We start from the raw sequence: 27,983 nt of genomic DNA on the forward strand, positions 1-27,983 counted from the left end.
GATTCAAATTTAGCCACGTGCTTTATCACTGTTCTTGTCCACAGAGATGAGATAGCCGAGAGTAGAGCTATCGCTACTCGGATGCTTGCTATGTTTCACTCGAGTACCCTACTCGTGTCTCAGGCGTTCACAATGTTTCTATCTATGTGTTTTTGATAGACAGTCAAACGATCATTTTAAAGTAGACATTAGTTCTGTACGGAAATGCCAACGAATCAACATTCTCGAGTAGTATGTTGTTAGGCTATACGTTGACGATATTGTCAGCTGTTGGAACTACACGTTGAGAGCTTGCAACTTGTATACACAAGTACATCTTAGCAACCTTTGCCAATGTGTTTTCAACAGCTGGAAATATGTGGAAATGTTGAAGCCAGCCAGTCTACCTGCTGAGAACGTTAACTTGTTGGTATTTCGGTACAAAAATGAAGATATTTCATTTAGATATTCGATTGAGTCAGAAATATAAATTCTTCGAAATATTGTAAACATCGGGTGACACGAGTAGAGTGTTCAAGCAGGTTGCATCAGGTATTTTTCTGATTGCGAGTACCCGGGTACCTGATTGGTCGGATAGGACTCGAGAAAATTTTTATTTTATATTTTGAGACAGTCAGTTATCTCTTCTTCATCTTTTTTTTCATTTTGAGATAGTCAATGATTGCCTTTTCGAGTATAAGAGAAGCCGATATAATAGAAAAGTAATTTTCTTTATCTCGAGACAGAACCTCTCGAGATGGAAGTCGGTAATTGGCCTTTTCACGTAAAAGAGAAACTCCAACGCAACACAATGCGATTGGCGAGAAATTTAAAACGAAAAAGCTTCGTCTTGGCGCTAGTATCGTCTCGCTGAAACGAACACGAAACAGATCTTCAACTTTCTTCAGGTTTACTCACATTTCCTATATATTCCTATCTCTACGCGTCGATTTGACGTATGAACAAAATCATAAATTTTCTTGAAAAAAGAAGACAATATAATTATACGCTATTAATTTATAAATGAAACGATGATATATAGAATTTATAATGTTCAACATTATATGTCATCATATATATTCCGCGCATCTTTTACACGTGTGCTGAATTTTGTACGTAAACCTTCCAATCGTTCTCTTCTTTTATCAAACTTTTATCAAATCGAAGAATTTGCATCAATTCATCTCTTGGCATTGTGGTCGAGAAGAAAGCGACTGGCCATTTTCCGCGCTATAAATAAAGACCTTTCAGTATCTTTGCTTCGTATGCTGCCTGAGCTTACAAAATCGCAATAAAAGCAACTGACTTAGCCATTGACATTGTCCAATCACTTTTTAAGACACCACGTGTCTCTGCTTCGGTGCAACATTTTCTATGTTGCAACATGTTTCTATGATCAAGTGGAACTGCTGACGCTATCTGTCGCTACCACTTAATGACAAAATCCGCAATCAATTAGTTGCCAAGCCAATAGACATATTCGGACGCATAGAGAAGGGCAGTTTGTGAGAATTTGAAGCGACAAGTTGAATTTGAACAGCTGCAACTGCAATTGGTTGCGCGATTTTTGCAATTACGCGACTCATATACCGAGTTTCGTTTCTTCTTCCGAGCTTATTCCTCTGTTCTGCCTAAGGTTTTCCAAGGCGAATACACAAGGTGAAACAGCATTTCATCCACTCGAGATTTGAGAAATTTTTTTTTGAGAAATTTGAGAAATTTTGTCGCAAGTATGGTCGATGTATTCTTCGTGTTCACTTCCGGCGTTCACTTTCGTCAACAGCTGGCTCGTTTATCGTATTCATATTTCTAATTATATTGTTAAATTATTATTGATATTATTCAATTGTATTATTATCTTTCTAAACCAATTTACAAACTTACTTTACGATTATGTCAAATCGACGCGTATCCGTAGAGATAGGTACACCAGGTAGAGAAGCTTCGAGGAAAATGAATTTCCATGTATATTCGTCTCGTCGAATGGATAGAAATCGGTAGAAACCGTACAAGAAGAACGTACACGGCTTGTGTAATTTTCCTCGTGAAATTCGAAATGCGTCAAAAGAACGCGCGTCCCGTGAAATTAGCGTCGAAGAGAAGTTGACGCGTCACGTTACTCGCGTCGATGGTTCAAAGGGGAATCCCGCCATTGGTGGGGATAAGCAAGCAGCAATTAAGCGGCAACTACTTGCGAGCAATTATGGAGTCTTTACTGTTAGTCCAATTCAATTAATTGATATTTTTACTTCGTTTGTTAATAACATCGAGTGACGCCTGTCTTGAGTTTTTCGATCTAAAACACATCTGCCAGAAACTTTCGATTCACTTTGTTGCAACGTATAATACGATGATTCGTTGAAAGCGTAAACTGTATATATTTTTCCTACATTATCAGTTTCTTGCGTTCTTCTTTATTCGGATATACCTTTCTTTTCTTTAATTGAATATTACATCGTACGATTCGATACCTTTCGATTCACTTTGTTGCAACGTATAATACGATGATTCGTTGAAAGCGTAAACTGTATATATTTTTCCTACATTATCAGTTTCTTGCGTTCTTCTTTATTCGGATATACCTTTCTTTTCTTTAATTGAATATTACATCGTACGATTCGATACCTTTCGATTCACTTTGTTGCAACGTATAATACGATGATTCGTTGAAAGCGTAAACTGTAAATATTTTTCCTACATTATCAGTTTCTTGCGTTCTTCTTTATTCGGATATACCTTTCTTTTTTTTAATTGAATATTACATCGTACGATTCGATACCTTTCGATTCACTTTGTTGCAACGTATAATACGATGATTCGTTGAAAGCGTAAACTGTATATATTTTTCCTACATTATCAGTTTCTTACGTTCTTCTTTATTCGGATATACTTTTCTTTTCTTTAATTGAAATATTACATCGTACGATTCGATACCTTTCGATTCACTTTGTTGCAACGTATAATACGATGATTCGTTGAAAGCGTAAACTGTATATATTTTTCCTACATTATCAGTTTCTTGCGTTCTTCTTTATTCGGATATACCTTTCTTTTTTTAATTGAATATTACATCGTACGATTCGATACCTTTCGATTCACTTTGTTGCAACGTATAATACGATGATTCGTTGAAAGCGTAAACTGTAAATATTTTTCCTACATTATCAGTTTCTTGTGTTCTTCTAAATTGAAATATCACATTGTACGATTCGATATGATAGATTTTGATGAAAATGTTAGTTCGAAAAGATCGATAATATTTCTATTGCAGAAATATTACATGGTCTTTGTTTCACGACAGAGGATCAGTTGTGGTAGCAATTTGATTATTTGTTTACAGAATAATCGATCGATTGGCTCCCTAGACCGAGATTCATGTTCATATACATATATCATACACACACATACAGCACATAGGCAGAATGAAACAGCGAGCCACAGAGATAGAATACATAGAACGAGTAAAGCAAAGAAACTGAGAATCGATGATTTGAGGCAAAAAAAAAAAGGAAACGAAACGAAGCAGACAATTACAGGGAAGTCATTTTTCTAACTCGCAATCTTTCGCTGGGCATTAAAAGTGATATTAACGATCAGCCGATTAGTTGATTGATTGATTAATTGATTAATTGAGACATTCCAATAGACAATGCAGTTTTTCCATTTTTCCCAAACAAAGAGAAAGAGAAACAAAAAAAAACCGCCGAATAATCAACAAATTACTACGAAAAAAAATTAATGGCAAAACCGAAGAAATTACAGGAAAATTCGTTATCTGGGAAACGTCTAAGTCTGGAGAAAGCACCTTTTCGCACCATTCATTCCCCGTGTTTCTTTTTCAAATGGTTTATTTGATCGGTGGGCGATTTGAAAATTGGAAAGTTGAGATGCTTGTTCGAGTTCGAGGAGCGAACATGACAAATCCGAAGTGGAAAAAGAAAGAAAAAAAAAAAAAGAAAAAGAAAAGAAAAGAAAGGAAAAAGAAAAAGATGGGGAAACGTCGGGCTAGAAATTAGAAATATTTTTGAAACTTGAAAGGGTCAAGGAATCTGGGATTTAGAAAGTTGGACAAATTTTCTATTACCGGCGAGGTAATAACTTAGAGCAAACTAATGAAATTGTCCTGATCCAGATAGGTTTAAGGTTGCAATCATTTCATTCGAAATTTTACTATGCAGGTTTCTATTCGAAAGCCGCGAACTTTCTAATTTTCGATTCAACTAGATTTCCTTTTATCAGTCGAAGAAACAAAAGAGTATAGTCAGAGATTCGACGAGTAGCTACGGATGTTAACATTCCCGTTTTTTCATTAATATCGATTCGTTTCGCTTATTATTTATTTTCCCCGTTATTTATTCCGAATATTACTAACGATCATTCGAAATGTTCGCAGGATGCATTGGGACGAGTTTTTCCCATTCAATTTTTAAGTTTCTCTTCGTTCTTGTCCTATCTGACCCCTTTTGTTTACGAAGGAAAGTGCATTCGCTTAGTTGTTGTACATATTGTAAATTACAGCGATTCGTGTACTCGACAGCTAGTAATTAACCATAGTGTTAGGGCTTAGGGTTAACGAAAAGAGGAAGGAGGATTGGTTTCTCGTTCGGAACGCTATATAGTTTTTCTATTTGGAAAAGGATGGTAGTTAGCTTGTTTAATTATTCATAAGGATAAAATCTAGTCAAATTGAAGTTTTACGAAGAATTTACGAGGTTCGACAAAATTTCTCTGACGTGTCAAAAAAGGAAGTTACGTTGCTTGTCGAGTTAAGCTGCTTGCTGAAGCGTCAAGCGCTTGAAACTGAACTCTACGCTCAAACTAAAGTATACGATAACAGGGAAACTAATTAAATAAGGCAAGTTAAAACTGCTCTCTTTTTAAGAATTACAATTTCTCTTTGACCTTATGATATTTCGATAATTTTGCAAAATTCTGATCAGCTCATTTTGGCAAGTTGGTCAATGTAAACGCGTCGATGGCTTGCTGCAAAATTTGAAAGCTTCTCTTGAAATACTGCGAGCAACGAAGCTTAATGTAAAAAGGTAGCTGGCCAAAGTTAAATTTGCATCGAATGAAATACAGTGGAACCTGCAGTACTCGAATTAACTGAGAGAGTTTTGATAACATCAAATATTATATTATCACACGAATGAATAATCCAATCACCTCGATGAAATTCAAAAAATTCTACTTAAAAAATAATAACGCTAATTGTTCGATTATTTTTCAATTGAGATCAATCAAACGAACGATGAATTCCATCAGGAAAAATGTTGTCTTTAGACGCGTTATGTAGTCCAATTATATTCTGTTTATGCCTCAAATCGTCTAATTAAGATATCTTTCTCTAATGTCAAAAACGTTTCCAAATAAGAAGGCTTTTGTCGTCGTCAGTTTCACTGTAATCTTCTTTTTTTTCAACACGAGGATTTGAAACGTTGATGATGTGATTTATCCAAACTCCAAAACATCTTCATACGCTACATATTAGCGTCTCTTTGTTGCTGATTTATTAGTATTACTATACAACAGAGCATAGATATTTATTTTTCAAGTCCATCGAAGTTTTTCTACTTCTCAAAACACGCACGTTTTTGCTTTTCATTATATCAATCATATTACAGTTAATTTATATTATATTAATTGTATGTCTCTTAACGTTGTAAACGTTCGTGATTTTTGCAACATTTCCACACCTTCTTCCGACTTCTCTCAGCAGCTTTCTTTCCCCTTGAACGCTCAGTGCAATGCGTTTGCCCTCTGCCTAATTTGCTTACTACACACAAGATATTCATTTTTTGTTATTATTTATTTTATTATTTAAACACATTATATATATACATGAAAGTGATATGAAATTGTTATATATATATTATATATTATATATAATAAAAATACATATTATATAATATATGTAATATATATAATATATATTACATATATTATATAATATATATTATATATATTACATATATTATATAATATATATGTCGGAGATGGAAGGACAGCGGGATTTCCCGTGCGGAATGTTGGGAAAAACCCCAATACTCTAGTCCAGACTTTTACTATAGCTGCACTTAAGTAATAAAAATAAGGAATAGTTTTAATGTTCCAATCTGACTTTATGACGATGGGTTCGGGCTTGAAGTGACATAGCGGGTCACTGGACGTAGCCACGGTCACGGGAAGGACGTGTACCTGACAGAGGTACGAAATGATTATATGGCTCTCCTTAAAAACAAAGATTGACCCGAGAAGTGGGGACAGGAGTATATAAGGGCAGTTTCTTTTGGATTAAGGGAGAGTTAGTTTGTTAGTTAGTCGTTGGACGAATTGCTGATTGGGTTATCGAGAAGTTACCCGAATCGAGTATTACGTTGATACTTGTCCTCCCATGGACCGTGGATTCGTTATCGAACCTGAATTCGTTGTCACCATCATCCTATCGTCATTACTCATAGCCTCTTGTAGTGCCCACATTCGTACTGATAAATATTAGCTACATTCGCGACGGTAAAGTAAGTAAAGGTTCATAGAACGCCCCAAAATGCCAACCTGACTTTAACATATATATAACAATTTCATATCACTTTCCTGTATACTTATATATATACTTTCAAAAGTATTGTTCCAGTATACTCTACTATCAAAAGTATTGTTCCATGAACGATAGTTCTATCCTTCACTATTATACATCCTGTCTACAATATCATATCACTTTCCTGTATATTTATATATATACTTTCAAAAGCATTGTTCCATGTATTGTTCCAGTATACCCTACTATTAAAAGTATTGTTCTATAAACAATACTTCTGACCTTCACTATTATACGTCCTGTCTACAATTTCATATCACTTTCCTGTATACTTACATATATACTTTCAATAGTATTGTTCCATGTATTGTTCCAGTATACTCTACTATTAAAAGTATTGTTCTATAAACAATACTTCTGACCTTCACTATTATACATCCTGTCTACAATTTCATATCAATTTCCTGTATACTTATATATATACTTTCAGAAGTATTGTTCCATGTATTGTTCCAGTATACTCTACTGTCAAAAGTATTGTTCCATGAACGATAGTTCTATCCTTCACTATTATACATCCTGCCTACAATTTCATATCACTTTCCTGTATACTTATATATATACTTTCAAAAGTATTGTTCCATGTATCGTTCTATGAACAATACTTCTGACCTTCACTATTATACATCCTGTCTACAATTTCATATCACTTTCCTGTATACTTATATATATACTTTCAAAAGTATTGTTCCATGTATCGTTCTATGAACAATACTTCTGACCTTCACTGTTATACATCCTGCCTACAATTTCATATCACTTTCCTGTGTACTTATATATATACTTTCAAAAGTATTGTTCCATGTATCGTTCTATGAACAATACTTCTGACCTTCACTATTATACATCCTGTCTACAATTTCGTATCACTTTCCTGTATACTTATATATATACTTTCAAAAGTATTGTTCCATGTATTGTTCAAGTATACTCTACTTTCAAAAGTATTAGTCCATGAACAATACTTCTGTCCTTCACTGTTATACATCCTGTCTACAATTTCATATCACTTTCCTGTATACTCATATATATATATAAATTCATGGAACAATACTTTTGAAAGTAGAGCATTCGAGTTACTTTTGATTTTTTTTTCTTTTTTTATTTATATCATCCTCGAGTCTTTACGATTTGTTTGTACGTGAACATTCGACAAATTGGACTGACGATGTCGTTGGTTACTGAACACGCAGTAGGTAAATTATTGGACGGATATTTGCATAATTTTTGCATTTGGATGAAAATATTTGCATGGATGTTAGGGTGCTGCAGGTTCTACCGTGTGTTCGATAAGAAGCAACTGATTAAACGACGATAGTCGAGTGTGCTTGATCTTTAACCCTTTGCACTCAGAATTTCATTTCAATTTCATTAGCAGCATCTGCTAACGCTTTTAAGTGTTTTATTTACTTTAACTAAAAACTAAGGCAATTTAAATAAATAAAGGAAGAAAGAAATTCACTTAAAAATTAGAAAATACAACAATAATGTGAACAAAACTGGTATTTAAGTGTATGATATATCTTGAAACAATTTCCAGGATGTAATCCTCCTTTTCTTTTGCACGTTTCACAAAAAAAAAGGTGGCACTGAAAGAATGTCGACTGACACTCGACAACGGAGCTGCTGATGTCGAGTCACACTCGACACAGGAGTGCAAAGGGTTGAGAATACAAATTTGTACATAGCGTTTTTGGATAGCTTTACCTGACAATTCCGAGAACAGTCTGATGAGCTCTCGGATTGGTTAACTGATCGATGCAAATGCTGATGGTTTGCTGGAAAATTTGAAAAATTTTGAAAGACCAAATAGCCAAGCTTATTGTAAAAAGGCAGCAGGCTTATAGTAGATTCGTTGAATGTATAACGCACGTTTATTATTATTTTCTTTTTTTGACACAAAGTGTAGAACCAAGGGGAAAGAGAAACTAAAGGTGAAACTAGGTGATATACTAAACGAACAGATAAATTTTGCAATACGAGAATGAGAATTACTGTATGAAGAATTTCGTAGGTAAGAGAAGTATAGTTCACTGAAATTGCGACCGTACAACTTACTAATTACGAATATTACGTATTAAAAATTAATCTTATATCTCTTCGTTCTTTCCTATCTCTTCTTCTTCTTCTTCTTTAAAATATGTACGTCTATCACTCTTGTATCTAACGTAAGGAATTTTCTACTCGATAGCGTACTCAAACGACCAGTATTTCACTATATTTTTTAATAGTGATTTTTATAACTGTAAAGGTGAGGTAGTCGATAGTGCAATCTTTCGAGCGTAAGTGTAGTTAGTGCATCAGTATTAAAGTGAAAGCATAGGGATATATGCAACTTTCGTGCAATTTTCTATAATTATGTGTTTTTTTTCTTCTTTAATTTTTACGTGAAATTATCGATAATGTGATTTTTATAGCTACTTTTAATTAAACGTGTTACGCGAATTGTACGAAAACAATTAATAGATCGAATAATGCTGTGAGTCCTGTGTTTGTTAAACGTTCGATTGGAAATGTGATTTCTTTTTTCTTTGTTTTTTTTTCTTAGTCTTAATTACTCCTCTCGTTCCAATTAGTTTTTATATTTAGCGAAGTTAGGATGATAAATATGATCGGATTACGAAAATATAGATTGCATTTGCCGATTAGGTTCGCGATTTCCTAATGAGAGACAGAATACGAACATAGAGCATTGAAAATGACTATTATTAATTGCTACTATTGGAAATTAGGTTACTTTCTGCGAAAAGAATCTTCGATTAAATTAATCCAGAAGATTTGTAATTTAAATCACGATTTATATTTCTCGTCATTTGTTAATGATTCACTTTAGTTATTAATTATGTGGAATGGGTAAAAACCCAATAAATATAATGGAGTAATTTTTTCGTGAAAGATGTGTAATTACATTTCGAGTTTTAATTTAAAATTCAGGTCTTTCAATTATGGGAAACATCTCCCTCTCTCCCTCCCTCTCTCTCTCTCTCTCTTTCTCTCTCTTCCTTGATTATACAATGGATTTCAATTACAAATACAATCTACTGAAATATTTTCATCTTAATGAAATTTCTAATTTCATTCTTTATCGTCGTAAATCGTACTTACAGTTTAGTACGATTTGAAGGAATATCATAATTAGCTTTAAATTAGACGTGTAAATATTTCTCTTGAATTATCAGTCTTGCTATGGTTTTCGTTTATTCAAATATATATTTCATTTGAATATAACTTCTAAAAAGAAAAAAAAAACAAGTTGATATGAACCATTTTAATATGAGATAAAGCACTATTAAATAAGATACCTATCTATTGATATTTATCTAAAAGTAAAGTAAAAATTACCTGGCTAATAGCCGAGCTGTATATTATTGCTTTATGCGTTGGATAAGAGGCCGGTTGCTAATTTCAGTGAAAATTAAGTCGCCGAACGAGAATCCAAAGTAATACAAATCACATGATGCAACGTTTTTTGCAAATCTACTTGGGTGAAGTCCTTTTCACTTTCTTTCAACAAAAAGTGAGACAAGTTTCGTGTGAAAGCGAAAAATCCTAATTGCAGACATTTTCACGAGAAACATTCTGACAAATATTATCGGAAATTGCTTTTGCAGAAAGCGTACATTGTTGCGCTTCTTTGCAAAACATTAAATCTCCTCGCAACTTTTTTCAACGATTTTTAATGTAAACATTGAAGCAGAACATTTTTATTGTTCAGAGTTCTTTTTGGAAAAACATTCGAGCACATGGTATGTGGAGATTTTTGAGTATCGAAAGGAGAAGCAATTGGGGCTACTAATTTTTACTAAAGTCACGCGATGAATATAACGAGAAGCGAGGGAAAAACTGGGATTTTTGGTAGTTTAGGGAATTTTTGAAAAAGGAAGAAGTATGTTTCTCCGGAAAATAGAGGATGCTACTGATAAAGAAATTAATGATACTATTATTACTATTAATAATATTCTTTATTCTTAATAATAAAGAAATTAATGAAGACTACTACGTTCAAATGTTTGTCAGGTTTCTGCAAAAATGTATGACTTTAGAGGGAGAACTAGGGAGAAGTGTCTTGCAGGAAGATTAAGAACATTTAGATTTTAGAACATTCGCAAAGAAACTGAAGAAAGTTAGAATTGCAATTTTTTTGCAACTACGTATTCAGAGGGGAACGCTGAATATTAAATTTTAAGCCTTTGACAATTTTGCAGGAGTCGTTGCAAATATTGTAATCCCAGATTTTTGCAAAAAATTGCAAACATTAGATGCAAAAGTTTTTACCGAAAAGTCATAAAAATTAGATTGTAGAATTTTTACGAGAAACACGAATAACAAACGGGTTTATAGATTTTTTGCAAAACGAAAATAAAAGGAAAAGTCTTGTTCAATAAACACGGGAATTATCACGTTCAATTTCTGTGGAGATTCAAATGGGAAATTATCGGGTACAAAAATCATTTTAACGGCAATGTGACATTCCAGATAGAAATATTTTTCAAAAATGCGAAATTGACCTTTTTTTTTTGCAAGAAATCTATGAAACGAATTCGTTCGAATAATTAAAGAAATTAAAGAATTCCGTAAATTACGCGCTCGTATTTGTATTGAGGTTATTTCTAAAATTTCTACAAGGAGTGAACAATATGAAGTGAAGAGAAATGAAGGAATTGGAATTGAAATTTTTTATGTATTTTCTCATTCAGAACAAAACATTGCATGTACATAGAGGAAATACACTCCGAGTGGATTTTCTTCGGATTTTCTCGCTTCTGATGTAGAAATTTTTCACGCTTTAATCTAAGGAAATTTATTTATTAGAATCTATTATTATAAACTGTCCCGAGTGACATAGCGTAGGTATATAAAAATAAGAATGATTCATAACTATTCACATGAACGACTGAATAATCGATTCCTTTCCTTTCTTCGCTATACTAATGTGAATGACAAATGAAAATACAATTTTGTACTTAGGAGTCTGTCTAGACAGATAATTGCGGTGTATCTGCCGAAATCAACTATTCCTTGTATGTACGGTTAATTTTAATTTCAAAAAAGGAACATGTATGTGCTTGTAAACGAATAATTTTTTATCTAAACGTGTAGCTTGCTTTGAATTCATCGTAGTTGCTTATCAATTGTGTTACGCAGGATGAGTCAGAACATGTGTGAAGCGCGGCAGAAGCTGATTTAGCACGCTAAAATAAGAAGAAAAGTTTATGTAAATATATGCTCGATATGATTTTGTTTTGGAGTAACAGTAGTTTCTACTAGCAATCTTTTAATGAGTGTTTTAAAGCGGCTATTTTTAAATTACGTAGAACACCTTTTCCTTTTTCCTCTACTAAACGATTTCTTTCCTTTTCTGCATTTTCCACTTGCAATTGGCTGCCTCCTTTTCCTTCCTATTGAGGATATTCCGCTTTAGCCACCGTTCTATGTATTTTTATCCACGTTTTCTTCTTATTTTTTCATAGAGAATCAGCTCATGCTTGCGTGCTATTGGACTTTTGTACAGCAAAGTTGTATAACGCCTTAAAAAAAGACGCGTTACACAACACTTCTGTGTAACACGTTATACAATTATGTTACATATGCAGCAGTTGTATGTTATACAGCGAGCGCCGGTAGACTTCGTAAGATCAAAGATCACATTGCTAGGCATACTGAGAACATTGGCCACATACATATGTATGTAGCTGTTCACAGGGTGTATTAATGCAGCAGCGACTGCTTCAGCACACTAAAATAAGAAGAAAAGTCCGCGTGAACGTATATACCTGATATGATCTCGTTTTCGAGTGACAGCTTCTTTTATATTGTAATGGTCGCTTACCTATGTTCAGACCAATTGCTCCAAGTGATCAGAGATACAGCTCACATAGAAGCATGAATGCATCGCGTCATATATCGTCGAAATGTTTACGCGGATTTGTCGGCAACTTTGGTCGTCACGCTGACGAAGAATTTCAGCACTGTCGATTGAAGTTTTATGAACAAAAGATTTCTAACGTTTCAGAACTAATAATCGAATGGATTCAGACCCGGAAAGCGAGCTGGTCAGGAAATAAGACCAGCACGACCATTCGCCAGGAAATTGTCGATCTAAGCAATGCCTAGCGTTGCAAATTAAGCTGCAATTCGAAATTCCTTCTTATTTTGGTGTACTGTATCCTTTGGTCTACTACGACCTTTGTCGTAGTTGTCACATGACTCATGACTGTCATGTCAACTGACTTACACTGTATATTACTTTATGAGCCGACATTTAAGAACTTCTCTAGGCTTACCCTGAAACTCACCGCTTTAGGTTATGTTTTGTACTTGCTATGGTGAAAGCGGTGTCTCTGATTAGCCAATCATTGGAAGGCCGTTCTCATTGGTCCAGTCGGGACCGGATGACCAGAAGACGGTTCTCATTGGCCGGTCAGAGGCACCGATTGGTCCATAAAGAATGTGCACATAACCTGAAATACTAGGTTTCAGAATACCCAGTGAACGAAACGTAAACAGTATATAAAATCATCGATAATTCTAAGAGATCAACTACGATGAATTCAGAAAACCATTGTGGATGTCCTAAATCAGTTAATTTGCTTGAAACTGTGTAATTTATTTTAAAGTATGACATTGTAGCTTTCATCGTAGTATTATTTTATTACTTTCTGTCTAACTTCGTAAACGGATACGTGATAAATAGGAGATAAGTATTAGCTTATTAAAGTACTAATAAGTGCATTTTTCATTGCATTTCTAGTGTTGTCTCTTTGAGAGTTGATCATTGCCCATTTACTTGTAGCACAAACACTCTGAATCTTTACGATTTGTTACGATCGTAACAGAAAGGTGGATATTCGAAGAATGTGTCGTACAATATTTTACTAAGTAATTGCTGAATAATTGAAGAATTAAGACGAGCAATTATCTGTACAGATTGAACTACGAGATAAGAACAAAGAGCAACAACTGTATGGATGTTTTGCAGTTCGATGTAACGTTTTGTTTATCGCTGCGAGACGCAGAAGCTGCGTGTATTTTTCTACGTTATTTTGCGAACGTAATTTATAGAAAACATTATGTTCGAAACTGCGAAGTGTCGACGAGTAAAACGTTTTGTATTCCACATAATTGTAAACAATAAATAATTAAGCTTCTATGAGTTTGTCAGAATAGAAATGGAAACGTATTAAACGTCAATCCTTCTTTGTATACGAATTAATTATTTATTGTTGAAGGTAACGGATGTGAATTAAGTTCAAACGAATTTAACTGCAAATTGTTTAAAAAATCGATCGACAAAGTTCCTTTCTCGATTCTCCATGAAATCGCTTAGCTAACTAATTGATCGTTTCTTTGGTTAATTGATTAACCGAGAAAAATTCTTACCGCGATACTTAATAAAGTGTTTGATTAAATGATTGTCCGATCGAACGTCGTTTATTCGGAACAAGTTTCACATGTCCGCGAATTTTCTGTATAAAATTCTGTTAAACGCGCTCTAACGAAACACTCAAATGTTTCTGCGTTATTTTGAGTTCCTATCTTATTTAATTCTTCGATATTATTCTTTAAGTTGACAATCGCGAACGTAAACGACCGTATTTTTTTTTTAAATTCGACTTTACGACGATTTTTATATGCTTACATTTATTTCTGAAAGCCAGACGAGTGTAGATATTTTTAGTTAACGATTGATTATATCACTAATCTATCAATAATTACTCCGTAAGTCGTTTTTTCTAATAAAATATGTGAATATTTGTTGGATGATTCTTTCTTACATGATCAATATTTTCCTAATTTACCGTGTGCATTTCAAATCTCACAACGCTACACATTCGAAATGTTAGGAAAACGTTTCAAGTCATATTTCATGGAATGAAAATCACGTTTAAGGAGCAATATAGCCAAAAGTTCTTTTTTGGCACTTTAATCAAGATCGATATCATTTAAGAATACTGTTCAATCCTCCATGGACAAATCTAGCTTTTGTAATAGTATTTTCATTGCTATCGTCGCATAATTCTATTCTTGTGTTTCCAATTGTGTCCTGCACAATTACGCAAAACGGAGGATTGGGGAGACACGGGAACGCTAGGAAAAAATTGCCTTAAAATTTATTTCTTGATATTTTGATCTTATTAATTGATCTGTAAAAAATATACACATACTATCAATATCTGTTTATGAAAATATCATGAAATAAACTTTCGAAACTTGACACGGAAAGTGCAAAAAAAAAAAAAAAGAAAAAATTTTAAAGACACTGTCAGTGTCTTGTAAGAGACGCACCTGTTGTTCCAAAGGTTTCCTTCTTTTTCCAAGGAAATAAATGTGCAACATTTTTCGTTTTATAATATTCTTTTATCGAATTATTTTGTCCCAATAGAACAGATTACTTATAATTCAATAAAATAATATAAAACAAAGAATGGTGTGCATCTAGTATTTCCTTATTAAACGAAAGAAGCTTTTGGAACAATCTAATATTTGGGTGTGTTCATTGTTGTTAGACCAAATAATAGGCTCTCCATTTCTTTTAAACGAAATACTAATACTTCCGCGAAAACACAGTTTGGAAGGCTTCTATTGGTTGAGAATATTCTCGAGATAGACCCAGGGCTCTGTGCAATGTGGTTTTGACAACATCAAAGGCTGCAGCTGCTTTACCATAGCAGCTATTTCTTTTGTACAATTGTTTCCACTTTGTCGCTCTGTCCTTCTTTTGTACGTATATCACAATTATAGAAGTACAGAAATTTTGTAAAAAATTATCTCGATGTCTTAATTCGCTTACGAATAACGTTCATAGTTTAAATAGCTCAAGCAATTGCTCACTTGATAATATTCCAGACATTCGATCGAGAACAGTCACTTACCTGTTGATGTTCAAACGATGGTACAAGATAAGATCAGGATCGTTAGAAACAGAAAAATGGTCGGTGAACGCATGGGGGCGCCATCAACTCACTGTAACTTATTGGTGTCGTGCAAACGTCTGTCTGCTTTCAGCATTTCAGGAAGCACAGCGATGCAAAATAAACGGCAGTTCCACCTTGCCCCATATTCTTCTTCTTTTTCTTATTGTATCGACGTTCTTTGCATAGTGGCAATTTGTAAACAATTTTTAAACAATTTTTAAAGAATTAGTGTTAGTGCAGAGTTAATGTGAAACAATATTTCAAATTAATATATTTCGAACGAAATATATCGAACACATGGAGGATTCAACTGCAGAGACACTTGACAATTTCGATCAATTTCGAAGAAATTTTGCGTGTCGACGAAATCGTTTTACAGGCGTCTGGATATAAAACGTAAAATGAGGTTAAATCAGAAAAATTACTGTAACTACCATAATCGATCCATTCTCAACGGGAGTAAGAAGGTACTTTAAGAAAATAGAAAAAAAAAGAAATTCTTATGATGATTTCTTTGCGTAAGAATATGTGTTACAAAATTTGTTGCATCCATAAAGCATCATCCAACAACTAGTTAAAAGAACGAATAATCTGTCAGCAAATTTGTCGATTAATCGTCTACGTAACGATGTTAAGTACTTGTACTTTCGTTTCAAACTTTGACAAGATCAAGCTCCTTTTCTCGAATGTAAACGTAAAAACAAGACTTAGAGAAACAGCTGTCTGAACGATGGACAGCTGGTTTCGAAGAATTAACGATAGATATTTAATATAGGTAATCACCGGGCTCGGGATATCGACACAGATACACGTGCAAGTACGTAAGTGTGTTTACAATTTCTGATGATTTGGAACCGGTGCGTTTGTATCGATATTCCGATCCACGTTAACTGTATGCGACCTTTTAATTGTCAGCGCGAAGATATCAATGAATAAAGATATTCAAATTTGTACGTCAGCTTCGATATAGTTATTTCACGTTTCACATTTCGATTATTTAGCCGGCCAGAAGCTTGCCGAAAGCTCGAGTAACGAGCAAAGCGTGTTGATTATTTCAGTTTTGTTAAGTCTGCTTCGCATCTTCTTGCGAAAACGCGAATTTCTGCGCAGTCATTCGGCCAGATTTATTGATCGGGCTAGGAATTTCAGCCGCGTTATGGCTCGCAGTTGAGGTTTTAATTTTCAGTTGAATGTTTTCCACGCATACGCTTGCCAATGATCAACGCTTTACCGACCGATAGCCGATTAATCGGTTGTTTGTCGCCGACGCTTACCGACCGATAGCCTATTAATCGACTTTTTGTCGCCAACGTTTACCGACCGACAGCCTATTAATCGGCTTTTTGTCGCCGACTATCTTTTTCATTATTTGAACAGTAATTTGTTATTTGGTACTAAGGCACCATGCTCGGTTGCGTCAGTTGCGTTGCTTTGTAAGCTCCCACAGTTTTATACCAATTTGAAAAACGTAGCGTTCGCGATGAACGAAAAAAATGGTATTGGAGAGTCTAAGGCGAAACAGAGCCGGCGCCAGGGAGAATCTGCGCCTAAGTTGCCGGTCGGACGTGCGTATGCTGTTGAACCGCTAGCGGTCAGTAAAGCGTTAAGTAAGAAATTCATTACTCGAAGGCTTCTTTTCAAACAGTGACGATGAATTTGATGCTTGAAACGAGCAAAGTATATTTATGAAACGTGAGCTTAGGTTTAGAAATTTCTTTCCATTTGTTGGCAAAATTTTCGAATATTTCTATTGCAATCAACAGGTTGTTCGAAATGTTTGCGAAATATTATTCAGATATTTGTAAGCACGTGTCCCTTGAAAGTCACGTTACTCGACTATTTCATCCCACACTTCGTGTAATTACACGAAATATTGATCGAATTATGTCACTGTGAATACTAACTCACCTGGTTGCTTGTAAATCGCCTCCAAAATTTTATTTTAATTATTTAATCTAATTTTTATTGCCTCTTAATTATCATATAAAAATGCCAACATTATTTTGATCGACTTACAACAACATCGATGCGTTGCCGCGAAAAGATTTCCCACTGTCGATTAACCATGAAATTTTAGTAAAATCGACAAACTTTTTACGATTTTGCAAGCATACCGTTCCGTTTCGATTTTATTTTAATTTTAAGTTCCGCAGCGTAAAGTGTTCAGCATGAAGATCTCCTTCAGCGAAGATTATTTAAACACGAGACGAACATTTGTTAGAAACAAACGAATTTCTATCAGCTTTATTTAATAAATATTATCTTTCGAAAGTTGTAGACGCGAGATATCGTTGGAAATGGACATACGTGTTTTATCGAGAAACCTGTAATTTTCTGCAATCGATTAGCCGATTGAACACGAAACATCACAGGGTTTGCTGTTACGAGCGAAGCGTACTTTTTGAACGATAATTACAGGCAAACGTTCTTCCCCAACTTTCTCTTTCTCTTCTCCTCGTCGCTCTTTAATTAAGATGGAAGAAGGTCCTCCTTCTGATTGGTCTTCTGAATTTCACCCCTTTTTCCAATTAAACAGTTCTCCCCTCTTTTTTGTTTTAAATGTATTTGCGGCCAGTTTGTCATTTCAAATCTGAGAATCTGGAGAAATATCTTGGCGGACGAGTTACACAGACTGGTACAACGACAATTTCTATTATATCTGTTTATTATTTCTTTCTAAGCTTAAAAAGTGCAAGCGAAGGAGCTGCGCTGAGACATTGAAATGGCTGAGAACTGTACAGTTTGTGGTACGAGAGCGAGCTCGCCAAACATTCGCATAGAATCTGTTTATCGTACAGAATGCTATCGAAAGTACGAAAACGAAAACACGTAGAAACGTGTTCGACATTTTCAGATTTCAAACTCTCGTGTGATCGTCAGATGATTTTGGTCCACGAGTGTCACATCCGTACGATTTGCAAGTGCACTTTACGGGTCTTGCAATTCGATTGGCTGATCGAATTGAACGGCTTCCGGTTAGATTTTGTGACAGTTAGAACTCGCGAGTTGGTTGATCAGTTCGATCAGCCAAGCGGAACGTCGCTCGGTAAAAATGGAAACAACGGGGCCAGGGACCCTCAGTTTCAGGTCTGCGCTGAAGAAGCAGACTGCGATGTCCAGGAAACGTTGGCACCAAGTGCAAGTGCAACAGCTACGCGATTGTTAAAAAAAGCAATATTATGGCTCTTTTATTATTTATTCAGTTAGTATGAATATTTTACGTCTATTTAGTAACAAATATTCGAAATAAAATGATAGGTACAAATATGTCCGAACGATGGGGCTGCCAGGTTATCTAAGAAAAGAAAGAGGAGGCCGAGAGTTAACAGAACAAGCAGAGTGTAGAATTTTGGAAAAATTGGGAAAATAGATACTGAGGATAGAAGGTGTGATCTGTGCGTGGATAGATTGGGAGGAGCCTGTTGTACTCTCAACGACTGCAGTTGGTAGAGGGAAACGAAGCAAGCAGGCAAGCAGGCAAGCAGGAGATCAGCAGTTGAGCTGAGGAGCCGGTTCATATGAGTCATTGTTCACACAGATCTCCATGTGACAGTAAAAGTTACGATAGTTGCTATTGTGACAGCGTAAGACGACGCAAGCTCAACGTCATGACAAAAAGAGTCTAATATTCACAACAAAGGTCGTATCATTTAGTGTCATGAGTGTGAAAACCACATCATCAAATTTAGGTCGTAGGACTCTAAGTCGTGACTTTGGAGTCACGAGGCTAAAAATTAGAACAGTACATTGTGTTGCTGCCTGTCTGCCTCCTAGAGAGGAGCTTCGTCACTTTGTACCATGTGCAAACGTACTGTCACATTGAACTGTCGCGTGGAAATGTACCTTTGGGCCCAGTTTCCAGCTTTCGGGTTTACGACACGGTATCTCTGAAGCTTGCGAATACGCTTCTGTTCCAATCGCGTGAGTTTGTTTACCTCTGCTAACTCGATTCGTTGGATGGAGTTCAGAGCACGTAACAAAGGACTGCAGCGAAAGCGAAAGAGATGTCAGGCTGGAAGACGTAGTAGGCGAAAGATGGGATAGAAGGATTGTAGAATGGCTGGAGAGACTGCAGGAGAAAGAGAAATAAAAAGATAGGCTAGTAAAAAGTAGATCAAGGAGAGTTTTCAGCAAACAGACAAAGGTATAATAAAAGGGCAACTAGTCTTGGAGTAGGTCGGAGTCAGTATGAATGGGACAAAGAGAATGAATGAATCAAAGTGCTTGGGTGAGATGGCTTTGTAAATATAGGCACAGTAGAACCTCAGTTATCTGAATTAATTGGGGGAATAAAGATGTTCGGATAAAGGAATTTTTAGATGATAGGGCAGTTAATTCCCTCATGTTCAAGGAGAAGTTCATCTTTGTTCTAGGTATCTAAAAAAAGAACGTACATGTTAATAATAGTAATACAAATAATAAAATTAGATGGGAAGACGTTCATCTTATGTTCTGTGTATTTCAGAAAAGGATATGTAAACTAATAATAACAGTACGAATAATGAAATTAAATAGAAAGGTGTTTATCTTAGCAAGTTTATCTTTGTTTTTTATATTTCAAGAAAGAACATGGATTATAATAATGAAAATAAAAGCAATGAAATTAAATAGAAAGGTGTTCATCTTAGCAAGTACATCTTTGTCTTATATATTTCAAGAAAAAACATGGATTATAATAATGAGAATACAAGTAATAAAATTAAATAGAAAGGTGTTCATCTTAGCAAGTACATCTTTGTCTTATATATTTCAAGAAAAAACATGGATTATAATAATGAGAATACAAGTAATAAAATTAAATAGAAAGGTGTTCATCTTAGCAAGTACATCTTTGTCTTATATATTTCAAGAAAAAACATGGATTATAATAATGAGAATACAAGTAATAAAATTAAATAGAAAGGTGTTCATCTTAGCAAGTACATCTTTGTCTTATATATTTCAAGAAAAAACATGGATTATAATAATGAGAATACAAGTAATAAAATTAAATAGAAAGGTGTTCATCTTAGCAAGTACATCTTTGTCTTATATATTTCAAGAAAAAACATGGATTATAATAATGAGAATACAAGTAATAAAATTAAATAGAAAGGTGTTCATCTTAGCAAGTACATCTTTGTCTTATATATTTCAAAAAAGAACATGGATTATAATAATGAAAATAAAAGCAATGAAATTAAATAGAAAGGTGTTCATCTTAGCAAGTAGATCTTTGTCTTATATATTTCAAGAAAAAACATGGATTATAATAATGACAATAAAAGTAATGAAATTAAATAGAAAGGTGTTCATCTTAGCAAGTACATCTTTGTTTTATATATTTCAAGAAAGAACATAAATATTAATAACAGCAATACGAATAATGAAATTGAGTATGATCCCATTAAAGATTTATGGATGCCAAGTGGTTTTAGCTGCTAAATCAACTTTTTCACCGGATTTAATTCGGTAGAGTTACATTCCTTTTGTACCTTCTACCACCTTAGCTCTATTTTTAAGACGTCAAATACTTCAAAACTTTGGAGAATATCATCATTACCACTATATTCGTGTTTCAATCCATTATTCGAAGTACATATAACATTAATGTCATGATCAATTGAAGATGATTCGTCAGATTGAATCCATTCTGCCGCGTCAACGTTGCTATCAGCGAATCTTATCTGGTATTGTATTCAATGCAAAACGATTATCTTCCACGTTCTTGTTCAATATTATCTTCCACTTTTTCCTATATGGTATCTTCAATGTAATTCACTAACTTTTTCCATGCTCTTCTTGGTGTCGAACATTTGACACACCCAAACATGTGCCGCCATATAATTGTGCAATTTTTAAAATTTAATTACTTGCAAAACTTGCATAATCTTTTCGCCAGTAATATTAGTAATCGTTAACAGAATTTTTTGTAGGGGATTGAACTTTTTACATTGGAAACCTGTTCTTCTCTTCGTTAGATATAGAACATTCTATGATTATGAAGGTGATTAATAAAATTCATAGAAGTAATAGGATTAATAGTATTCATAGAATTAATAGGATTCATAGAATTAATAGGATTAATAGAATTAATAGTATTCATAGAATTAATAGAATTCATAGAATTAACAGGATTTATAGAATTAATAAAATTAATAGAATTAATAGAATTCATAGAACTAATAGAATTAATAGTATTCATAGAATTAATGGAATTCATAAGATTAACAGAATTAATAGGATTTATAGAATTAATAACATTAATAGAATTAATTGAATTCATAAAATTAATAGAATCAATGGAATTCATAGAATTCATAGAATTAATAGAATTCACGGAATTAATAGGATTATTAGAATTCATAGAATTAATAGAATTCACAGAATTAATAGAATTAATTGTATAAAATTCTCCATTAATCTTCAAATCATAGAGTCCAGGAATTGATGCGAGGATATCATTAATATTATTGTCGACATTATATTTTATCTTCTTTTCGTTACATATACAGGGTGGTTGGTAACTGGTGGTACAAGCGGAAAGGGGGTGATTCTACGCGAAAAAAGAAGTCGAAATCTGTGTTTCGTGTCGTTCACTGTTTTACAATGAATACGACATTTATAAAATTGTACAACAAACTGTATTTTAGATTACACTGTTCCATCAGTGTGTTCCACAGTGATACAACGAGTATGCTCTTGTACGACAAACTGTAGCTAGCAAGTGTTCAGTGAAAAGTATCTGACAATTTGAAGATATACAATCTTTTATAATTAATTAACATATATATTTATATATATATTAATATTAAATAAAATAAGTAATATGTTTGATTAAAGATATATTTTGATAAAATATTAATGTTTATTTATTATATACTATTACTAACTATTTTATAATATATATATATATATATATAACTTTTAAGCTAATAGGAATATTAATATCCCATAAATAAATTTTTATATAAAATATTCTAATTTTTAATAAAAATTAAATATTTATTTTAAATAAATTATATATATTTTCTTTAATATCAACTATATTACTGCTTTTATTTATATTATTTTAATAAATATTATATAATTTAAATTAAAAAATTATAATTTATAATATATTATATAATAAATATTATATAATAAATATTATATAATATAATATTATATATTATTTTAATAAATTCATATCCATAGAAATACTAATTAACAATATAAATATAATCAAATCAAATTTATATAATCAAAATATTTTTATAAAATATATAATCAAAATATTTTTATAAAATATATAATCAAAATATACTTATAATATATAATCAAATCTCTTTCCATATGTGTACATACATATTTGACAAAGCTGGTCTGTAGTTGACTAACCTACAAATGTTTCATGTACAGGACGTAGCAAAATATGGGGCACAAAGCGATTGAAAGTTGTCGAACCGGAAACGTAAAACGACAATTTTAAAACGGGGCTCAATCTTCGTGAGAAAAATGAGTTCTTATTGTATTCGTATAATAAGAATTTCATAAACGTGGCTGTCATCAAAGAGCAAAATTGAGGTTAGAATTGTTACGTTTGAGACGCGGAAATTATCGATCGATCTGTTCCGCGATTATTTTATATCGTAATTTTATGTGCCGTATAAATGAGCGTAATTCTCTGTTTACGATGTATTTCTTTTCTACGAAATAAATATTTGTATTTGTTTGTAAGTGTATCTCAAAATTAGTCTCATTTATCAATGTGTATTATATTGATAACGATATTGCATTTAGCTTTTCGTTTGTTTGCGTTCCGAGTAATTTCTCATGATGCGCCTGTATTTTGAAAATTAAACGATAGCATTTTATTTCGCATTTCTCGCTTGTTCCTGCAGGTAGAATAACTTGCTGCTGATTATTCGAATTTATGCAGATAGGAATGAGCGAAACGCGTGTGTATACATTATGCGTACTTATAAAAATTTCAAACTCCAGTTTCACGGAAATGACGCCTCGTATTAAAAATTTACGTTCTACATTTTCAATTTACCTTTACTTCTTGTACCGCGTTTTTCGATAGTTTTAAATATTCATTACGCGGGCTTGGCCATTATTTAAATAAAATATTTGAGTAGATGTTATTTTGAAATAATTATGCGCCAGTTTATTCGAACAAGTAAATAATTTTCCTTAAAAGAATCTTAAAATTTAGTTCGTTGTTTAACTATCAAATAAAATTTTTTTATTTTATTCCATACTTCGTATTTGGATAAATGTTTGTTGAAATATTGTCTTAAATAATTTCTCATCCAACATTGTCAACTGCGTCAGAAATGCTGCTTTTGCTGTCTCATAGGTCACGCAAAATTAATAAATAATTAATATTAAATATTAATTTAAGTAAATAATAAAAGAAATATTAATAATAGAAGGATAATTGGAATTATATGTTTATGTTGTATAATTGTATATACATTTCAGAGATTAAATATTACTATGTTATAAAATAATTCACGATTATGCGGTTCATAACTCAACTGTATGCAAAAGATAATATTTTAATTTAATATTAGAATCCAAATTATTTCTTCTATCTGAGAAATTTAACTAAGGTAGAAAATTACTTGAAAATTATTTATTTGATTTGAACATAAAATAAAGTTGTTTCCCCTATGTTGCTTCTAAGATGCAAATAATGAAGTAGATGAAATATCAGGTTGGCAACTAAGTGATTACGGATTTTTCAACACCATCTAATGACAAAATCCGCAACCACTTAGTTGCCAACACAATAGCTCATTATTTCGGTGATTTTTACGCAGCTACGAAAAATGTAAAAGTGCAAAAATATGCGGAATGCGCATGTCAAAAATATATGAATATTCAGTTAGTGAAATTTTTGCTTATTTTTTTTAGTTGTATTCATAACTAAAAATTTGCATATGTAAATATCGGATCCGATTGAAATCGCTGACACAGATTTTATTGACGCCAGAGCAACGATAACTTTGACTGACAGCCACTGTGATGAAAGTATTAACCGATAACAACAATGGTCGACATAAAGTATAACCAGTTTTTTACTGCAAGCTCGAGCCAAGTACGAGTTTGGTTGAACTCAGCGCTTTTTAAACTTTTTTCTTTCGTGGCTCCATTTCGTCCGGGAAAATTTTACGCGACGCTAACTGTATACGTAAAAATGTAGCACAAAATAAATATACAAACAAGCAATTAATAGATAATAAATTAAAAAAGCTTAATTTTAAACAATGCGTGTTATATTTCTGATTTTATCACTCGGTAGCACTTATTAGGGCAAAACTAAATTTGTTTGTTTAATCTTGATAAATATGCTTGTTTATTTTTGGATAAAAAATTAAATCTTGGCCAAATATTTGATATAACAGAGCATTTTCAAAGTTTCTCACGGTTAATCGAAATTTTGATTTCACAATCGTATATATAAACACGTAGCATAAAATGTTATAAATGTGTTTAAAACTATTGTAGAAATTGTTGTAAGTTCTGTTCTAATTCCAAGCCAAAATTCATTTAAATGATTTTTTAAAATCTGTGTCGATTAATAATTAGATGAATCCTTGATCCTTTAATGACAGAATCACTGGTATATGACAGATACAAAAATTGTCATAGCCTCATAATTCTGTTCAACCTATAGCTTAAAAAGCTCTGCTTCAGAATATTGTTCCAATCTGCATTCTGGTTTTGCCTAAACATTAGCCACTTGTGTGATGGTATTAGTTAATAAAGAACCGATTTTTATACTATAATTAACATAATTGTCTTTACTAACCGATACAATCATACATTTCGCAGATGTACGAGAAAGCTAGAAAGTAGACTAACACAATACTTGTATTTTAGTCGAGTTTGCTATAAGCAATTGATCAAGTTCTGTGTCGATCACTGACAGTTCTTAATATATACTGTCATCGGTTGAAGTTACTGTCAGCCAAAGTTGTTGTAGATCAAGTCCGTGACCTGTGAATTGTTGTTGGTGAAAACAGTATCGATGACTTCATTGGAACGCCAATAATTCACTGGCATCAGACACTTGATCGACATCAGACAGTTGATCGACTGTAGACATTTGATCGACAACAAATACTTCATCCACAGCAGACACCTGATTAATGTCAGACTCTTGGCTGATACGAGGCACTGATCGACATCAGACTTGATCGATACCAAACATTTGACTGACATCAGACTTGAACGATACCAGGCTCTTGATCGACACCAGACTTGATCGATACCAGGCTCTTGATAGATACCAGGCATTTGATCGACACCAGACTTGAACGATACCAGGCACTTGATCAACGACAGTACTAACCGTGATCGAGATACATACTCTCTAGGTAGCTAGGACAATTGGTTAAACTCTGTATCGATCATTGTTGTTGTCGGTTAACGCTGTCGTCGATTAAACCTGTTGTTGGTCAAAGCGGTTGTCAAGCAAGTCTGGTGCCGGTGAATTGTCATTGGTAAAAGCAGTGTCGATGAAATCTGTATCAGTAGTTTCAATGGGACCTTAGTAAATATCCACAGTGTACTCATTATTTAAAATCGTTTTTCTCCATCTTCGTTGCAAAGAAATCTTGCCCAAATCTGTAATGTACTCTATAACAGCGTTTGCTAAAATAAGAAATTCATAGGTTCGAAATGAAGAAATTTTATTGGATTATATATATATGTATATCTATATCTATATTGAGAGAACATAGCATTTGAGAAACGCTATATGAAAATACTTGTTCAGGTCGAAGGGTACGCCGCGGCAGGCCGCGGCTTGGAACAAGGGGTGGAAAACATGGATCCCCGTCTGTACAGGGTAATTCGCCATCGAGGAGTGAATGGTTACCCTTGGATATGAGAACTACACCTCCTGCTGCGATGCCTGCTTTCCGTGGTTTCGAGGAGTCCTCTTCCGACGGCGTGGTAAATTTCCATTGTTCTTATATTTTTTTCTCCTCGTTCATTTCATTCAAGCTCGCATCGTTGTTAACCCAGTCTTAGTCCAGTTTTTTATACGACCGCAGTAATTTCATATGATCTATGCAAATTAATAAAATAGATTAATGATACGGAATACGACCGCAGTAATTTCAAACGATCTATGCAAATTAATAAAATAAATCAATGATACGGAATATTCGAGATTTCGTTTTTATAAAAGTATTCATTCTTTTATCTGGAAGAATCCTGGTTTATGCGTTCGTGCACTACTTACGTTGTCTTATAGAGAGGCAATGTTGCGCGTATCATTGACACGTTTCACTTACGCGCACTCAGCGCGTGTTCATTTATTGGTTTTGCAACTTAGTTTGCTACATACGTATTTCAATAGAAAAATAGTGAAAATAAATTTCACGGTAAATTTCCGTTGGACACTGGGAAACGCATTTAACGATAAATCACGCGAATTTCGTCATTTAACTTGCCTCTCGAAAACTTTCGTACACTTTCGAACAAAACGATCGACCGCGTTCAACGACGGACTTTCAAGTGAAATTCAGGCGCGACTATGCTTGTCTTTCGTTTTCTACAAAATATCTTGCACTGTCGGTTTTATTAATTATTTGCCAAGATTATTACGTATTGGGTAAAGTTACATACAGTGTGTCCGATTTATCTCCGAATGATTTTTATAATCCTATATAATTATACAGAAATTTATTAAGTATATATAGAAATATTTACATAAATTGTATAATAATATCTCTGAACAATAATTATCCTAAAATATTCCGAAAAATATAGATTGTGCAAAAAGATGTTCCAGACGAAAGTTGCGGAACATCGAAGCGAGTTTACTATACTCTGGTGTATTCGACCTTGAAACCTGGTGCAAGAGACACGAGTCTGTAGTGTTTCGAAAACGTCTGAATTCCAGTTACAAGAAAATCTATTGAAAGATAAAGCTATCCATTAGACAATTTTAACGTCTTTCGCGGAGAGTTTCAAGGTCACTACAAGGTCAAATACACAAGACTATATAGTATATTCTCCTCGATATCGTGGAATTTTTGTTTGAAAGGTTTTTTCATATCTTCATCATTCGCATGTTTTGAGATAAACTGGACACACTGTATATTTTCACAAAATTTTCAAAGATATTTCCTTTCGTTTAAACGACTGTCTTTCTTCTTAACCTGTTAACTAGAAAAGCCAACCTGTTATCTGATTTGCGAATATTCTTAACGTAATTTGTTCACTTAAGAGTATCCCTTTTCTGAAATAATTCAACTAGTTTTTTATGAAAACGTTGTCGTCACATATGCTACGTAAAGGAATTAATTCACCTAGATTAATGCAGCGCCAAGAAGAATATTTAATTGCCGCATAATCTAGCTAGCATAATATACGTGCAAATTACCGTGTCATTTTCCTCCTTCGCTTTGCTTCTGTTTATTTTCACTGAATCTTTTTCTGCGCTTGCTAATTGTTAATATCATACGCCCTGAGGCTGTTTCACTCCAAATTATTTCAGAAATTATTTT

General features: G+C 33.5%; 1 protein-coding gene and 2 long non-coding RNA genes across 4 annotated transcripts in view; 1 reads left to right on the forward strand and 2 right to left on the reverse strand.

The window, feature by feature from the left end:
* LOC117235993 (zinc finger and BTB domain-containing protein 12-like) overlaps nucleotides 1-27,983 on the forward strand; it is a 68,739-nt gene that overhangs the window by 11,915 nt on the left and 28,841 nt on the right. For both annotated transcript variants that reach the window (XM_033498559.1, XM_033498558.1), the window contains exon 6: nucleotides 26,243-26,421. In XM_033498559.1, coding sequence (XP_033354450.1) covers nucleotides 26,243-26,421 — 179 coding nt within the window. The remainder of the gene's footprint in view (nucleotides 1-26,242; nucleotides 26,422-27,983) is intronic.
* On the reverse strand, nucleotides 631-2,091 carry LOC117235996. Its single transcript, XR_004493763.1, has 2 exons — nucleotides 1,864-2,091; nucleotides 631-1,788 (listed from the first exon to the last, which is right to left on the reverse strand). It is a non-coding gene; the product is annotated as an uncharacterized LOC117235996 (long non-coding RNA).
* Nucleotides 11,087-12,930, reverse strand: LOC117235995. Its single transcript, XR_004493762.1, has 2 exons — nucleotides 11,898-12,930; nucleotides 11,087-11,769 (listed from the first exon to the last, which is right to left on the reverse strand). It is a non-coding gene; the product is annotated as an uncharacterized LOC117235995 (long non-coding RNA).

This window comes from Bombus vosnesenskii, unplaced genomic scaffold (genome assembly GCF_011952255.1).
Source record: "Bombus vosnesenskii isolate JDL3184/JDL3185 unplaced genomic scaffold, Bvos_JDL3184-5_v1.1 scf7180000013336, whole genome shotgun sequence".
Taxonomy (NCBI): domain Eukaryota; kingdom Metazoa; phylum Arthropoda; class Insecta; order Hymenoptera; family Apidae; genus Bombus; species Bombus vosnesenskii.